This window comes from Mauremys mutica, chromosome 2, assembly GCF_020497125.1.
Source record: "Mauremys mutica isolate MM-2020 ecotype Southern chromosome 2, ASM2049712v1, whole genome shotgun sequence".
Classification (NCBI taxonomy): domain Eukaryota; kingdom Metazoa; phylum Chordata; order Testudines; family Geoemydidae; genus Mauremys; species Mauremys mutica.
The window spans coordinates 297,154,367-297,172,833 of NC_059073.1; the positions used below are offsets into that span (position 1 = coordinate 297,154,367).

At 48.3% G+C, this 18,467-nt stretch overlaps 1 protein-coding gene across 1 annotated transcript; it reads left to right on the plus strand.

Moving 5' to 3' along the window:
- Positions 1-362: 362 nt before the first annotated feature.
- LOC123365040 (centromere protein F-like) lies at positions 363-11,271 on the plus strand. Its single transcript, XM_045007652.1, has 4 exons — positions 363-471; positions 1,265-1,336; positions 3,081-3,274; positions 10,269-11,271. The coding sequence occupies exons 1-4, from the start codon at positions 462-464 to the stop codon at positions 10,470-10,472; spliced, it is 480 nt and encodes a 159-aa protein (XP_044863587.1). The 5' UTR covers positions 363-461; the 3' UTR covers positions 10,473-11,271.
- Positions 11,272-18,467: the final 7,196 nt, after the last annotated feature.

Genomic DNA, 18,467 nt, shown 5'->3' on the forward strand with positions numbered 1-18,467 from the left:
AGATATCCACCATCCATTTATTTTGGCACCCCAATGCACATAGGGTGGACAAACATGCCTGGACCACATGCTTTTCGGCTGGGTTCTGTCATTTGGTTATTTTGAATATTATATTTAGATTATGATTTCTCTATCAAGGAAATCTACACACACGTAGCTTTCCAATAAACATGATTTAATGTTTCTCTGTTGGAATTAGAAGCTGCTATAATTCAATTGTATATTACTAAGTGAACTCTACTGTACAAATTCATATTATAACTTTTGTTTGGATTTTTAGTTGCACTGAACTTTTAATGGCAGGTGAGATGCCATTAGTGAGAGTATAATGCTTAGACAGAAGAATGAATTTTCCTATTAGCAACTAAATTTTTTTTTTAATTTTATAGCTAGACAATCTGAAGGCTTTAGATCAACTGAAGAAGCAAAATGGATTCGCTCACTGTAAACTGAAGACATGGATGCAATCCTGTAAGCAGCTGGGGAAGGAAAAAGCAATGTTGCCGAAACAAATTGCTGACCATAATGCTCTATTAAAGGAGCACAAGCCAAGTCTGGGGTAGTTGAAGAAGGAAATGCTCCACTAGAATGATTGTAAGGCTGCAAATCATTCGTGGAAGTCACGGTTTCTGTGACCTCTGTGAATGTTGCAGTGCTGGTGCAGCTGATCCCAGGAGCCCAGCAGCTGGGGATGCCCAGGAGCCAGCCGCGCTGGCCATTGCTCAGTCAGCCCCAGGCACGGTCCCTAGAGCAGCAGTCTGGGACTAGTGGTGGTGGGGCCTGAGTCACCCCTTCCCCCCTGCCCCAGCATTGCCCTGCTCTCTCTCTCCACTCCCCAGCAGTCTTCAGGAGCGTCCCCTCTCCCAGGCGGTGAGATTTAGTCCCAGGTATTTTCAGTAAAAGTCATGGAGGGGTCACGGGGCCCTGACTTTTTGTTTATTGCCCATGACCTGTCCATGACTTTTACTAAAAATACCCATGACTAAAACAGCCTTAATCATGATCCTGTTTCTAACCTTAATGCATTTATTTAGAACACATGATTTCAAAACATCCATTATTCCATTTGATTCAGATGAGGGGCCAGATCCTCATAAATCAGTCTAGCTTCTGAAGCTCTGGTATAGTTGACTGTGGTTGCACAAGCACACATCTTATGTACTTAATTAACAAATGAATGACTGAGATCATTGCATTCTAAACACATCTTTCCAGAGTCTCCTTAAAGTTATTTGTACAGGTAATGACTCTTTCCTTTGGTCAGGTGCACATTCACTGACCCAGGACAACGAGCAAGAGTATGAGCCAGACGGACTCCCAGAGCTGGTCAGAAAAGGTAATTGTTACTTCTTTAGAGGAGAATGGTCCACACTGGGGAGAGCGTGCACGCGCTTATCTAAATAATCGTGTTGTCATAGGTGTGACTTGGAAGCATTGTAAAAACTTGGACATCATTGGCCAAATTCAGCCCTCGTATAGGTTGCAAGAGAGGGATTCTAGGCCCAGCCATTCCCAATATAAAACATCTTTTTCTTCTGGTTGATAGGAAGGGGGGAAATTTTTGCTTAAACATTTTTAGCTAAATGTTTTTTCATTGAAATGTGCTGCATTGTCAAAGCCGAAATGTATTACGGAGATGTATTGATTCGGACACAGTTTTTGCTGAGCAGGGAGGAAGGCCCCCAAATTGAAAGCCTGATGTTTTTTGATTCAATTTCATTTTATGAAAGCATTTGAAAGGCTTATGTTTTCATTCCAATCTAGAATAAAAACAAATTCTGAAACCTCGAAAGGGGTCGCAAAAAGAATTGTCTCCCTCTGGCCGGCTCTATGTAGAACAATAGAAGAGACATCGTTTTCAGATGTGTCATAGGTCTCACCCCCACTTGGAGCTGTTGGGTTCACAAGATGGGGACCTATGGATGGATCCTTCTAAACTAAAATCCTAGTTTAGATCTAGTAAAAGCTGCCACCACCCAATCAGGAACGTGGATTGGGACACACCCTGTTCCCCCAAAAACTTCCCCTGGGGAACACAGATCCAAACCCCTTGAATCTCACCAGAGAGAGAGAAACAGCCAGTTCCCCTCCCCCCTTCCCTCTCTCCAGCCTGCTCTGGAGAGATTACAAGAGCCCCAAATCCATGGAGTTCTTACACCCAGGAGAAATAAACCATTCCCCCCTGCTTCCTCCCCCCTCCCTTTTCCTAGGAGAGACACCGGGATCTATCTACAGAGGGATACCTCCCTCCTCCTCTTTCCCTGAGAATCCACCCAAGGAAAGACCAACCAAGTCCTTAATAGAAAAGAAAAGAATTTATTAAAGAATAAAAAGCAAAGTAACTGTCTCTGTAACCAAGATAGAACAATACACAAAGTTTAACCTGTAAACCTGGAGAGAATTCCCCCGCCCCCTTTCTTTCTCAGTAAAAGCAAAGTAACAGCAAACAGGAATAAAGCATTTCCTTCAGCAACCACACAATTGCAAATGTAGAAATCAAATTATAAGACTAATCCGCCTTTCTAATTAATACTCACTATTAGTTAGTAGAAACTACACCAGGAGAACTTGGAGACATGACTGCCTCTCTGAGATCCAAAAAGAGAACTCTAACAAAGAACACAGACACAGGCTTCCCTCCACAGAGATTTTAAAATCTCTTGTCCCTGATTGGTCCTCTGGTCAGGTGTTCACAGGTACTGCATGTTAACCCTTTACAGGTAAAAGAGACCTTAACCCTTAACTATCTGTTTATGACAAGATGGAAATGATTTTCCAGTTAATGGTGTCCCTTTAAAGGAAAAAGAGAACATTTGCTTGGGGAAAATTCTTTTTGCCATTTTAGTAGAGTTGCTGTTGTACAGATCCACACTCTTGCCTGAGTTCACCTATACAATTCTAGGAACGCAAGATAGTCCTAATAATTCCCCCATTCTATGTTATTCAGTGAGTAAATGCCATTTTACTTTCTTAAATTATTACCCGTTGTCATCTCCATCTTGAATTGAGCAAGATCAAATTGATTGGAACAATAAAGTAATTTAATGAACTGTGGTTAATGGCTGTTGTTTATTTTTCAGGCTTTGCTGATATTCCTACTGGGAAAACCAACCCCTGTGTTTTGCGCAGAACAGCGCTAAACCTAAAGACCAGTCCCCGTCTTGCTGCTCAAAGCCAAAATTTGTCACCATATGGCCAACGTTTACAAAAAGGCAGGTCAGATAATTTTGCCAAGATCTCTAAACCGACAGCTGGTGGCAGCAAATCACCAAAGGTAACTGATCGTCAAAATGTATCTGAATGTGCAGGGCATGGGAAATCCACATAATGGATTTATCTCTCCAAGTGAATTTGAAGATATGCCGTGTTATTCATACCTCCTTTATATCTGCCATGAATATAGTGAAGACAAGGTCATCAATGTAAATAAAATGAATAAAGCTTGGCACATAACAAAGATCTGGGCATAATGGTAAACTTAAAATTGTTGGTATGATCAAATCTGTGATCTCATGCCAAGTGCTCATTAACTTGGTAAATGGGAATGAGGTCAATCTTCCCACTTTAATGCTCATCCCAAATATTTGATTATTTCTTGAAAGGCCTGGATGCCTAGATCAGGGGGGGTGTGCGCGTGCATATATGGATTACACGCAAAAGCACTCAAAAATTCGTATATGCTGGAATTAAGGCTCCTTGGCCCAATCTCCCTGCTCAGCCAGCCCCAGTTCTCTTAGACTCAAAGACTTTAAGGTCAGAAGGGGCCATTATGATCATCTAGCCTGACCTCCTGCACAACGCAGGCCACAGAACCTCACCCACCCACTCCTGTAACAAACCCCTAACCTGTGTCTGAGTTACTGAAGTCCTCATATCGTGGTTTAAAGACCTCCAGGTGAGAGAATCCTCCAGCAAGTGACCCGTGCCCCATGCTGCAGAGGAAGGTGAAAAACCTCCAGGGCCTCTGCCAATCTGCCCTGGAGGAAAAATCCTTCCCGACCCCAAATATGGCAATCAGTTAAACCCTGAGCATGTGGGCCAGACTCACCAGCCAGACACCCAGGAAAGAATTCTCTGTAGTAACTCAGATCCCACCCCATCTAACATCACATCACAGACCACTGGGCATATTTACCTGCTAATAATCAAAGGTCAATTGCCAAATTAATTGCCAAAATTAGGCTATCCCATCATACCGTTCCCTCCATAAACTTATCAAGCTTAGTCTTGAAGCCAGATATGTCTTTTGCCCCCGCTACTCCCCTTGGAAGGCTGTTCCAGAATTTCACTCCTCTAATGGTTAGAAACCTTCGTCTAATTTCAACTCTAAACGTCCTAGTGTCCAGTTTATATCCATTTGGAGGAGGTCCTTCTCCTCCTCTGTTACTTCGAAATGATGTGTCCCCAATTTATAACCAAAATTCTTGTTCTTAATCCCTAAATGCATGACCTTGCACTTTTCACTGTTAAATTTCATCCTGTTACTATTACTCCAGTTTACAGGGTCATCCAGATCTTCCTGTGTGATATCCCGGTCCTTCTCTGTGTTAGCAATACCTCCCAGCTTTATTAGCACATTCCCACTTTTTGTGCCAAGGTCAGTAATAAAAAGATTAAATAAGATTGGTCCCAAAACCGATCCCTGAGGAACTCCACTAGTAACCTCCTTCCCGCCTGACAGTTCACCTTTCAGTATGACCTGTTGTAGTCTCCCCTTTAACCAGTTCCTTATCCACCTTTCAATTTTCATCTTGATCCCCATCTTTTCCAATTTAACTAATAATTTCCCCTGTGGAACCGTATCAAGTGCCTTACTGAAATCGAGGTAAATTAGATCCACTGCGTTTCCTTTGTCTAAAAAATCTGTTACCTTCTCAAAGAAGGAGATCAGGTTGGTTTGGCACGATCTACCTTTTGTAAAACCATGTCGTATTTTGTCCCAATTACCACTGACCTCAATGTCCTTAACTACTTTCTCCTTCAAATTTTTTTCCAAGATCTTGCATACTACAGATGTCAAACTAACAGGCCTATAGTTACTTGGATCACTTTTTTTCCCTTTCTTAAAAATAGGAACTATGTTAGCAGTTCCCCAGTTGTCCAGTAGAACCCCTGAGTTTACTGATTCATTAAAAATTCTTGCTAATGGGCTTGCAATTTCATGTGACAGTTCCTTTAATATTCTTGGGTGAAGATTATCTGGGCCCTCCAATTTAGTCCCATTAAGGTGTTTGAGTTTGGCTTCTACCTCGGATGTGGTAATATCTACCTCCATATCCTCATTCCCATTTGTCATCCTACCATTATCCCTAAGCTCCTCATTAGCCTCATTAAAGACTGAGGCAAAGTATTTGTTTAGATATTGGGCCATGCCTAGATTATCCTTAACCTCCACTCCATCCTCAGTGTTTAGCGGTCCCACTTCTTCTGTCTTTGTTTTCTTCTTATTTATATGGCTATTGAACCTTTTACTATTGGTTTTAATTCCCTTTGCAAGGTCCAACTCTACATGGCTTTTGGCCTTTGCCTTTCTAACATTATTCCTACATGTTCTGACCTCAATAAGGTAGCTTTCGTTGCTGATCACTCCCGTCTTCCACTCCTTGTAGGCTTTCTGCTTTTTCTTAATCATCTCTCTGAGATGCTTGCTCATCCAGCTTGGTCATCAACTCCTGCCTATGAATTTTTTCCCCTTTCTTGGGATGCAGGCTTCTGACAGTTTCTGCAACTTTGACTTGAAGTAATTCCAGGCCTCCTCCACCTTTAGATCCACAAGTTCTTCAGTCCAATCCACTTCCCTAATGAATTTCCTTCATTCTTTAAAGTTAGCCCTTTTGAAATCAAAAACCCTAGTCCCAGATCTATTTTTGTTTATCCTTCCATCTAGCTTGAACTGAGTTAGCTCACGATCACTCGAACCAAGGTTGTCCCCTACAACCATTTCTTCTATGAGGTTCTCACTACTCACCCAAACCAAATCTAAAATGGCATCCCCTCTTGTTGGTTCTTCAACTACTTGATAAAGGAATCCATCAGCTATCACATCCAGAAAAATCTGAGCCCTACTATTATTACTAGCACTTGTCCTCCAGTCTATATCTGGGAAGTTAAAGTCTCCCATAATCACACAATTCCCATTAATGTTTACTTCATTAAAAACATGAAAGAGGTCTCTATCCATATCCAAATCAGCTCCCGGCGAGGGGAGGTTCTAGTAGCTTTCTTTCCCATTGTGATTTTTGACCACATAGACTCTGTCTTATCCATTCCATGACTTCTTATTTCTTTACAGTTAACCTCATCATTGATATACAATGCTACTCCACCACCTTTGCCTTAATTTCTGTCTTTCCTAAACAGCACATAGCCTTCTATACCTGTATTCCAGTCACGACTACTATTCTACCATGTTTCTGTTATCCCTATAATATCCGGTTTCACTTCCTGCACCAGTAGCTCTACTTCCTCCATTTTGTTACGTAGGCTCCTCGCATTAGTGTACAAACATCTTAATTTTTGCCATTTGGCTTCACTGACATTCTTTACCCGGTTAGGCACAGACATTCTACTCCCAGTATCACCTATTAGACTGGTATCTACACTACCCTTCCTCCTTATTTCCATTCTCCGACCCATGGCTGTATTCTTTCTTACTTTGTTTTCTTCCCTCTCAATGTTAAGAAGGGAGATTACCCTTTTATGGGAATTTTGGAGATTACCTGGACATCTCCCAACCATCTTCCCCAAATTCCTAGTTTAAAGCTCTCTTAATCAGTTGTGCCAGCCTCCATCCTAGAAGTCTATTTCCCTCCTTACTCAGGTGAAGTCCATCCCGAGAGAACAGTCCTCTGTCCATGAATGCTTCTCAGTGGCCGTACATCCCAAAGCCCTCCTTATAGCACCACTGCCTGAGCCATCTGTTGATCGCCATAATCTTTTCACACCTTTGTTGCCCTTCTCTAGGAACAGGCAGAACCCCACTGAAGATCACCTGAGCCTCAATTTCATTAAGCGTCTTCTTCATTTTCCAACTCTGCAAACCTGTTCCTGAGCTCTATTTCTCCTTCACTGGCCCATCTTTTTCTCTGCCTGGTTCTCTTAGTCACGTGCTTCCACCGTCCACTTTCCTCACCCAGCAGTCTCCCCTCAGAATTCTTTGGTCCTGCTTCCATCTGCAAGTCTGAGGTTTTCCCTTCAGCCTCCTCATGTCTTTGCTCCATCATCCGCTCGAACCCCCTTCTAAACTCGACCAGAGTTTCCACCTGCATCTCCAGTCCTCAGATCTTTTCTTCCATCAGCTCTATCAGTCGGCACGTCAGGCAGACGAAACTCTTTTCCTCCAGGATCATGTACATGCAGCAGCTTCCATATCCAGTCATCCTCATGCTGTCTTTCACTGCTGCCTCTGTATCGGTCATAGCCTTCCCACCTAAAACCTGTAAGTCCAGGAAGCACAAACTGAAGCAAACCACCACCACCTACAGCAAAACAAACCCCAACAGGCACCAGAACACCACCCACTCCCTTCACTAGCCTGTCAGTTCCTCTGCCTAAGTCTCTTAGTCTCCCCTGCAAATTCCCCCTGCAAACTCCCTTCTTCTCCTCCTCCTCCTCCTTCTCCTCCTCTTAGCTCTGTGTCTTCTCTCAGTGTCTCCTCTACATTCCTTTCCCCCTTCCCCGGCCTTCTCTCATAGTTTTCCAGTCCTAGCATTGCCTACCAGCTCCCTGTCCTTGGCCCCCTCCCCGCACCCCCATTCCAGTCCCAATCTTGGCATACTCCTTGTCCCAGCCTGCCCCTCCCGCCCCCGCCCCTCCATTTGTCTTTTGTCCCCTCTGCATTTGAGTCCAGTATCTTCCTCCACCAGCGTGCTTGTGCAGCAGCTTGGTGGGATCATTGGGAGTTTATTAAGAGAAAAGTTCCTGCTCTCAGTTCTGGTGCCTGGACCAAAGCAGCTGGGACGAACTATTGCAGGGAAACTCTGGCTTTGATCCTTAGAGGCCTGGGCTGGAGCATATCAATTGCTCTGCGGGGATGGCACAGTGTGCCGTGTTTTCACATCCAGGAGCTGTGGGGAAATGGCGCATGTGCAGTCACTCTGTGGGGAATAGCTCATGCACAGTTTGGTTAGCACTAAGAGCTGTGCGAGATTCAAGTATACTCAGCGAGGATGAAATCTTCAGAGATTTTAGCTGCTAAAAATCTAAGAATTCTCTGAGTATCTGTGAACTGTGATTTTTTTCAAAGGCTTATAATTTGGCCAAATGTGGGCAGGTTTTCATGGGGATGGCAAAAAGCACATTCTCTGCACAAAGGCCACTCCCTGCCAAATTACAGGTCCTCGCCCCAACACATGGAGTTTTTCAAAGAAAAGTTGCCAGATCTTGGGAATAGCTTAACCATTTTGGCTGAAATTCTGCTTCTGTCCCCCACCCCTGAAAATTTTCAGCCCAAGCAATTAAAGTTTGTAAAGTTAGAAGCAGCAGAAAACAGGGTCTTCTTGTAATGGGAGGAGTCAGGTACCCTTAATAATAAATGGTCCTATTAGCTTTGCCAGTAATATATGTTGGTAACAATTCTGTTTTTGCTGTTGCATTGCTGTGAACTTAGCCAATTTAAACAACACACAAGATCATTCTTTAAATAACAATCTCTACAAAAACAATCATACTTCAACAAATTGTTTAAAGAGATATTCTGTTCCCAGAGTTTTCATTTTTAGGGCCAGACCCTGAAGTCTTTTCTCAGTCCTTATGCAAACTTGATCTGATTTTTATCCTTTGCTTTTTATTATTGAGGACACTGGAAGGAAAATTGATTGCCTTCGTTAGAAGTTCTGGTACTGAACGTTGTCTTAATGCTCGTATTGTGATAGCCTCAACCAGACACTGGTCACTGCATGTCTGCAATCTGAGATTTTGCCCATTGCTAGAAAACACTGTTAGAGTGAAGGAACAATTAGAGAGGCGGCACACTATCCCCACAACTCTTGGGTCTAATAAGGAATGCTTCCACATTCTCTGCTTTCAGTGGTAAAAAACATTTATTTTTAGATTTAGCCTTATATTTCTCAAGCTACTATTACAATGACAGAAGTGTAAGGACTGTCTTCCCTTTTTCCACTTGACATCAAAATTTTAACAGCTTTTATTTTGATAAGTATTGGCACTAGAAGGATAAGCCCTGATGCTCACCTCGCACACAGGACCCACATCAGTGTAAGTGGGATGAGAATTGGAGCCAATTACCTAGACTATCAGAAGCTTTGGCATTCAGGATTTCAATTGTCATGAAGCACACATTTATAACTACTGAAGTTTTAGCTAACTGATGCTAAAATCATGTCAGAATTTGGTGGGGAGTGCAGGAGAGACAAGGACGATTGCGATAGCGGTGGGGACTGGAATTTGAGATAACCCCAAAGGTGTACACATTGTGAAATTTTTCAACAGTTTTACAAAGCTAGTGTTGACCATCACAACAAACATATTGTGAAGATTATGTTAAACATTTAGAATGACATGACATTCTCCTGAATATTTCATAATACATCTGGACAGGATATAAGGTAAGGTAATAATTGGAGATATACCAATCTGCTAGAAGAGGAAGGGACCTTGAAAGGTCATCAAGTCCAGCCCCCTGCCTTCACTAGGCAGGACTAATTTTTGCCCCAGATCCCTAAGTGGCCTCCTCAATGATTGAACTCACACCCTTAGGTTTAGCAGGCCAATGCTCAAACCACTGAGCTATCCCTCCTCTTGGGAGGGATATCCTCGGCAGGCCAATGTAAATGCTTCAGGACTAAACAACTTTTTCAAGTGCTATCATATTTACAGAATAAACTATAGGACATTTACAAATTCATTATGAAATATCAGTAATTAAACTTAAATTACATATCTCAAAATACAGTTCTGCCGATTAGTGATTGAGTAAGAAGAGACTAGACAAGGAACTCCTGTATACTACTCCTTAGCTTTGCCTATACCTTGTTAAATTATGTGACTTGTGATTTGTAAAGCATGGATGATAATGTCGATTCTAAACTTGAACATGGTGAGGAGTAGGTAGTTGCTGTAAAGCATTCTGCATAGCGCTGTTGTATTTTCAGAGTGATAACTATAAACATTGAAGATTCTTGCTTTTAGCGTGTGTCTGCTAATTCATATTATTCAGTCGCTTGGAATGGGTCTTTCACTTCCTGCTGGTAATTAACAAGGTTCTCCCATACCACTAAAGCATGAGAATGTTTTTGTTTGTATTGCAGGTAGATGATGCTCAGCAGTGCCAAGCAGAAACAGCTATTGAACCTATGGAATCAAGATCTCCTCTTTGCATGAAGAAGCAACACACACAAGCTGTTGCTGAGAACTCAAGGAAGAATCTCCACACACACCAAGGCAGATGTTCCTTGAGCACACAAAAACTACCTGATCGGAATGAACAAAACAAAAACTGTATGGTACAGTAAACCTGAGTAGTATAGGTAGTATACCATGAAACAAACCCTAACCGCACCCCTTGACCCCTTAAACTCTGCCCCTTGACCCCTTAAACCCCACCCACCTGTCACCAAAAGTCCCGCTCCGGGGGGTATTACTCCCAGGGTCAAGATGCCACATGACCGGAAGCAAGGTGTGTCATGTGACCATCCTCTACCAATCAGGAAGGGTTTCAGCCGCTGGGGACCACCCCGAGAGGAGATTTGACCAATCAAGGCAAGTTCTGAGGTGGAGTGACCCATCTGGATGTGGGTCATGTGACCCCTCTAAGAACTCCGCCTACTTCCCTCTACCAATCAGGATGGGGTTCACCCTGATAGGACTGCCCTCAGAGGAGATTTGGCCAATCAGAGTGAGTTCTGGGGTGGGGTGACCTGTTCGGAAGTGGGTCGTGTGACCCCTCTAAGAACCCCTCCCAATGCCCTCTGCCAATCAGAGAGCAGCACCATTACCCCATAAGTCCCAGCTCCGGGCAGAGGAGGCCATCTCTTACCAAGGACACGTGTTTTAGAAATTGTGGAAAGGCTACTGAGAGGAAACGTGGACTCCTTTACCACCCCCATGAGAACTTCGGACTTTGTTTTAACCCCGAGCACCTTTAGACTTGTGTGGAGAAAGCGCTACCTCAATGACAGTTCCAAGGAGGACCCTTTGACTCAACCGTTGATGGATACGTTGGCATCTGACCCCGAAACCCTTGTTAGGCACCCTGATGAGTGTGACGGCCTCTCATTATTCACCTTCCTAGAGGTGGAAAGTGATCATGCCTTGGGGGAGTCACAGGCAGACATAGGCGGCAGGTTTGTATAATTTTTGGTGGGGCCCAAAATGGTGGTGCCCCCCCGCTCCCGCCCTGTAAGCCGATATAAAATGAAGCTACAACGCGTCAGCGCCACAAGATTACAAGGGTCAATTAAAAGTGGAAAGTCAGAAGCAGCACTTGCCTACTTCAATATACAGTATTATATTTTGTTGCACCTGTTGTGATGAAGTGGGAATGTTCTTAATATTTTCTCTGAATACTGTGTGGGTGCCTCAGTTTCCCCTGCAAGATGCCAACTTAAGGTGTTGGGGACAAAGAGATCAGGTGGCCTCCTTGTCCGGAAGAGACACAGAGGCCAGAGAAGGGAGTGTCAGTTTGGAGCTGGCTGGGGAAATGGGGAGAGACCCAGAACTTGGTTCTGGGCTCCCCACCCCCCAAGATGGACCTGACAGAGGGGTTCTGTTTTCTGTACCAACAAGCTCTGTTTAAACTGTGTTCTCGTCATCTAATAAACCTTCTGTTTTACTGTCTGGTTGAGAGTCCCCCACATCTGACTGCGGAGTTGGGGTGCAGGGACCTCTGGTTGCCCCAGGACCCGCCTGGACAGACTCGCTGTGGAAAGTGCATGATGTGCAAGGGCTGAATGCTCCTAGGTCAGACCCAGGAAGGTGTAAGCTTCTTGCCCTGGAGACAGTCTGCTCAGAGAGGAGGCTCCCCCAGAGTCCTGACTGGCTTTGTATGGAGTTGTTCCAAAGCATCCCAGCATCCCCTTCCACACCGTGCACTTCCCAGAAGTCCGCACAGGCACTGACACTCCCTCCTCTGGCCTTTGTCTCTTTTCCAGGCATTAGGAGGCCACCCGATCTCTGTTCTCCAACACCTTCAGTTGGCACCTTGCAGGGGAAAGTGATTTGGGAGAAATGAAGTAAAAGCTGCCCAAACCGAGCTTGAGCACTCCTGAGTTTTGAGGTGTTCAAATCTGGAAGGCAGGTGCTGGGGGTGGGAGAGGGCTGTGGGCTCCATGGGGGAGCATGGCAGCAACTGTCTGGAGCTGCACGGAGCCAGACATGCTGGTCTGAGTGGCACAGTAAGCGGTTTGGGGGTTGGAGAAGGGGTAGGGGGCTCCGGGGGGCAGTCAAGGGACAAGGAGCAGGGGGGGTTGGATGGGGCAGAGGTTTGGAGGGGCAGTCAGGGGATAGGCAGAAATTGGATAGGCATGGGAGTCCAGGAGGTTTATCAGGGGACAGGTAGGGGGTGGGGTCCTGGGGGGAAGTTGGGTGGGGTCTCAGGAGGGGGCAGTTGGGGACAAGGGGAAGGGAGGCTTAGATAGGGGCTGGGGTCCCAAGGGGCAGTTAGCGGCAGGGGTCTCGGCAGGGGGTAATCGGGGGACAAGGACCAGGGGTGCTTAGATAGGGGGTAGGGGTCCTGGGGGGCAGTTGGGACAGGGGTCTGGGAAGGGGGCAATCAGCGGCCAGGGGCTGGGATTCAAAGGGCTCTGGGCTACTGGGAGCCACGGCTGAGATTTAAAGGGCTGAGATTTAAAGGGCTCTGGGCTCCCCGCGGTTGCAGGCAGCCCAGAGCCCTCTGACTCCCGGCCGCGGCTGAGATTTAAAGGGCTCTGGGCTCCCCGTGGCTGCCGGCAGCCCAGAGCCCTCTGACTCCCGGCTGCGGCTGAGATTTAAAGGGCTTTGGGCTCACCGCGGTTGCAGGCAGCCCAAAGCCCTCTGACTCCTGGCCACGGCTGAGATCTAAAGGGCTCTGGGCTCCCCGCGGTTGCAGGCAGCCCAGAGCCCTCTGACTCCCGGCTGCGCAGGGCCGGCTCCAGACCCCAGCGCGCCAAGCAGGCTCGTGGGGCGGAATTTCGTGGCAAGGCGGCATTTGCAGGAGGTCCACCGGAGCCCCAGGACGAGCGGACCTGCCGCAGGCATGACTGCGGAGGGTACCCTCTTCCCGCGGCTCCGCTTCAGCTCCCGCAGGCATGACTGCGGTGGGTGCGCTGGTCCCGCGGCTCGGACGGAGCTCCCGCAGGCATGCCTGTGGATGCTCCACCGGAGCCGTGGTACCACGGGACCGTCTGCAGACACTTCTGCCCCAGCCGCGGGACCGGGGAAGGGCAGCGCGGTGCGCCGCCCTGCTTGGGGCGGCGTAATTTCTAGAGCCGCCCCTGCGGCTGCGGCTGAGATTTAAAGGCCTCTGGGCTCCCTGCGGTTGCAAGCAGCCCAAAGCCCTCTGACTCCTGGCTGCGGACGAGATTTAAAGGGCTCTGGGCTCCCCGCGGCTACAGGCAGCACAGAGCCCTCTGATTCCCAGCCGCGGCTGATATTTAAAGGGCTCTGGGCTCACCGCCGCAGCGGCCAGCCCAGAGCCCTCTGATTCCCGGCCGCGGCTGGGATTTAAAGGGTTCTGGGATCCCCGCCGCAGCGGGCAGCGCAGAGCCCTTTGATTCCCGGCCGCGGCTGAGATTTAAAGGGCTCTGGGCTCCCCGCCGCAGCGGGCAACCCAGAGCCCTCTGACTCCCAGCCGCGGTTGAGATTTAAAGGGTTCTGGGCTCCCCGCGGTTGCAGACAGCCCAGAGCCCTCTGACTCCCAGCCGCGGCGGAGATTTAAAGGGCTCTGGGCTCCCCGTGGCTGCCGGCAGCCCAGAGTCCTCTGACTCCCGGCCGCGGTGGAGATTTAAAGGGCTCTGGGATCGCCGCTGCAGCGGGCAGCACAGAGTCCTCTGATTCTCGGCTGCGGCTGAGATTTAAAGGGCTCTGGGCTCACCGCCTCATCGGCCAGCCCAGAGCCCTCTGATTCCCGGCCGCGGTGGAGATTTAAAGGGCTCTGGGCTCCCCGTGGCTGCCGGCAGCCCAGAGCCCTCTCATTCTCAGCCACGGCTGAGATTTAAAGGGCTCTGGGCTCACCGCGGCTGCCGGCAGCCCAGAGCCCTCTGACTGCCAGCCGTGGTGGAGATTTAAAGGGCTCTGGGATCCCCGCCGCAGCGGGCAGCGCAGAGCCCTCTGATTCCCAGCCGCGGCTGAGATTTAAAGGGCTCTGGGCTCCCCGCCGCAGCGGGCAACCCAGAGCCCTCTGATTCCCAGCCGCGGCTGAGATTTAAATGGCTCTGGGCTCACCGCGGCTGCCGGCAGCCCAGAGCCCTCTGACTCCCGGCCGTGGCGGAGATTTAAAGGGCTCTGGGTTCCCCGTGGCTGCCGGCAGCCCAGAGCCCTCTGACTCCCGGCCGCGGTAGAGATTTAAAGGGCTCTGGGCTCCCCGTGGCTGCCGGCAGCCCAGAGCCCTCTCATTCTCAGCCACGGCTGAGATTTAAAGGGCTCTGGGCTCACCGCGGCTGCCGGCAGCCCAGAGCGCTCTGACTGCCAGCCGTGGCGGAGATTTAAAGGGCTCTGGGATCCCCGCCGCAGCGGGCAGCCCAGAGCCCTCTGACTCCCGGCCGTGGCGGAGATTTAAAGGGTTCTGGGTTCCCCGTGGCTGCCGGCAGCCCAGAGCCCTCTGACTCCCAGCCGCGGCGGAGATTTAAAGGGCTCTGGGCTCCCCGCGGCTGCCGGCAGCCCAGAGCCCTCTGATTCTCAGCCACGGCTGGGATTTAAAAAGCTCTGGGCTCCCCGCGGTTGCCGGCAGCCCAGAGCCCTCTGATTCCCAGCTGCGGCTGAGATTTAAAGGGCGCTGGGCTCACCGCTGCAGCGGCCAGCCCAGAGCCCTCTGATTCCCAGCCGCGGCTGAGATTTAAAGGGCGCTGGGCTCACCGCCGCAGCGGCCAGCCCAGAGCCCTCTGATTCCCGGCCGCAGCTGGGATTTAAAGGGCTCTGGGATCCCCGCCGCAGCGGGCAGCGCAGAGCCCTCTGATTCCCGGCTGCGGCTGAGATTTAAAGCCTCTGGGCTCCCCGCCGCAGCGGGCAACCCAGAGCCCTCTGACTCCCAGCCGTGGCTGAGATTTAAAGGGCTCTGGGCTCCCCGCGGCTGCCGGCAGCCCAGAGCCCTCTGACTCCCGGCCGCGGCTGAGATTTAAAGGGCTCTGGGCTCCCCGCCGCAGCGGACAGTGCAGAGCCCTCTGACTCCCGGCTGCGGCTGGGATTCAAAGGGCTCTGGGCTCCCCGGCTGCCGGCAGCGCAGAGCCCTCTGACTCCCGGCTGTGGCTGAGATTTAAAGGGCTCTGGGTTCCCCGCGGTTGCAGGCAGCCCGGAGCCCTCTGACTCCCCTGCGCTCCAAGCAGGGGCGAAACCTAGCTCCAAATATTGGTGGAGCAGAGCCCCTGATTGTGAATATTCCTGGGGCTTTAGCCCCACGAGCTCATATAATTTGGCGTCCATGCAGGCAGACAAGGTGAGCGGAAAAGATGTCGCTCAGGTAAATGAATGATTAAAAAGCGATGGTCGAGGATAGGGTGTAATGGGGCTAAGAACCAGGGATTGCATAAATTAAAAACAAGCAATGGGGTTCTTACACTGTTTGTTTTCTGAAAACCTCTCAACAGCTTGACGATGCTGTGACAGTACCTCCCATAAGGCTTTTGACAGTACCTCCCATAAAGCTTTATGGAAATAATGCTTAGAATGTGTTTATGCTACATATGCCATGTAACACATCTCCATAAAGGTTATGATCTACTGAATGTATTAATCCTATTTGTATGCATGTATCATTTTTGTATTCAAAGTTATGAATGTTGGCTGTGTACTGGCTTGATTTCTAAATAACCTTAGTAGAGCATTTGGTCAGTTCCTGGGGAAAGAATGTTGAAATTAAGTACCTAATCAAGAAACACTGAAAGGACAATGGATCTTGGAATGCTCCAATCCACATAAGAAGTCTTCTTGAGGAAGTCCAAGGTAGCATGTAAACAGTGGATGCTCCCTATAAAAACTGTGAGTCATGCATGGACATGTGACTTGCCCAAGTGACTCCAAAACTCCATCTTGGAGCTGGACTTGGCACAGGAGTGAGGAGGGGGTCTCCACCCACAAGAGAAAGTCTATTTAAACCCCTGGGAGAGCCCTCCATTTTGCCTTCAGCTGGCTAAAGAGAGAGCCTCCACCCCCACCCCAGGATACCCGAAAGAAATTGGAACAAAGGACAGTGGCTGCAGGAGGTGTGAGTGATTGCTGGACCCAGGCTAAAAGGAGATTAGTCTGTAAAAGGAGCGTTCTGGAACTGGTGAGGATCCTATCTGTATTCAGTTTGATTAGATATAGATTTGCACATTTTCTTTTATTTTGCTTGGTGACTTACTTTGTTCTCTCTTTTACTACATGGATCCACTTAAATCCTACTTTCTGTCTTTAATAAAATCACTATTTACTTATTAATTAACTCAGAGTATGTATTAATACTTGGGGTAGCAAACAACTGTGCCTATGTCTCTATCAGTGTTATAGAGGGCGAACAATTGATGAGTTTACCCTGTATAAGCTTTATACAGGGTAAAAGGAATTTATTTGGGTTTAGACCCCATTGGGAGTTGGGCATCTGAGTGTTAAAGATAGGAACACTTCTGTTAGCTGCTTTCAGGTAAACCTGCAACTTTGGGGCAAGTAATTCAGACCCTGGGTCTGTGTTGGAGCAGATGGGAGTGTCTGGCTCAGCAAGACAGGGTGCTGGCAGGGAATGCAGGACTTGAAGTAGTTTGGGCACATCAGGTGGCAGCTCCCCGGAGCTTTCTGTGATCCAACCTGTCACAGTGGCGTAGTCAGCAGAATCTGTGCACATCTGATTGCTTTGAGGTACTGGTAGTGATTTTAAGTGAGTTTTGAGTGTGGTCGGTGGCTGGAGAACAGACCAAGTGGTTACTGGTTTGTTATTTTCTGTTTGCTTATTTTGGGTAAGGGAAGTAGGGACAGAAAAGGAAGCAAAATAAGTAAGAGACAAGATCTGAAGATGCTAAAACTGCACAGGGTGCAAATTGCCCAGAAAGGCTGAATACTGGGCACTGTGAAAGTCTCTGTTAACGAAGAATCCCCTGAGCTGAGTGCATCTCCGTGTCAGTGAACTGCAGAGGGGATGTGGCCCAGAAGAAGAAAGCAGGAAAATGACTAGCCGTGAAGCAGCTAACAAACTAGGGTTGGCTAGACTGGAAGCAAAAGAGAAAGAAAATGAACATAAAAGACTAATGGAGAGGGAGGAGGCTGCCCACGAGAGAGCTATGGAGTCAGAGACAGCAAGGGTGGAGGCAGAAAAAGCCAGGGAAGAGGCTGCCCATGAGAGAGCTATGCAGACCCAGAGAAAGGCCCAGAAGCATGAACTGGCTGTAACGGAGTCAAAGAGACAAAACCCTCCACCTGCTGGCTCCACTTCTCCAAAAATTCATAAATGGGAGCAACTGTGCTCACAGTATGAGGAATCCAGCGATATCGCCCAATATTTCATCACCTTCAAGAGCCTGGGCACCCTGCATACCATCCCTGGAGATCAAAAGCTGACCACATTGATAGCAAAATGGACTGGTAGAGCTCTGGACATAGTCAGTAAGATGCCTATTGGCTCTGGTTTTGAAAGAGTTTCAGATTACACCTGAAACCTACAGGGTTAAATTCAGGAGTCCTAAGAGGGAATCTGGATTGAGTAATGTGGCTTATGCCAATGAAATGAGAGATTTGGTAGACAAGTGGGTGTGGGGGAAGGGCATTACACGCTTCGAAGGGATGTGTGATCTGGTTACTCAGGAACACTTCCTGAGTATGTGCAGGGAATATGTAAACCAGTATGTGTGGGACAAAAAGGTAAATGCAGTGGGTGAATTAGCTGGGTATGCAGACTCTTATGAGCAAGCACAAGCTGCAATCAAACATAAACCACTGGGAGAGGGGTACAGGGTTGGGGGGAAGCAGAATCACCGTTTTACCCCTGGGAAAAAGGAGTCCGGGGAACCTCCCAATTCCCCTGGAACTCGTCCCAAATTTCCTGTGCAAGCAGAGGAGCCCAAGAGGTGCTATGATTGTAAGTCAACTGAGCACCTGAGGACTAAGTGTCCCTTTCTGAGTAGAAACAAGCAACAAGTAACACATGAAGCTGCGGCTTCTCAGAGCCAGGCTGTGGCCTCTTTCCACACAGGATTTGTAAAGCTTGTTCCACACAACCAGGGCCGGCTCTAGACCCCAGCGCGCCAAGCAGGCGCGTGGGGCGGCCCTTTCCCGGGGGGGCGGCATTTGGCTCCGGTGGACCTGCCGCAGTCATGCCTGCGGGAGCTCAACCGGAGCCCGGGAAGAGC

Excerpts from the sequence above, each read along its gene's own strand:
- LOC123365040 (XM_045007652.1), top strand. Across the intron at positions 1,337-3,080 it reads CCCAGAGCTGGTCAGAAAAG|GCTTTGCTGATATTCCTACT; the intron begins GTAATTGTTACT and ends TTTATTTTTCAG. Across the intron at positions 3,275-10,268 it reads GTGGCAGCAAATCACCAAAG|GTAGATGATGCTCAGCAGTG; the intron begins GTAACTGATCGT and ends TTTGTATTGCAG.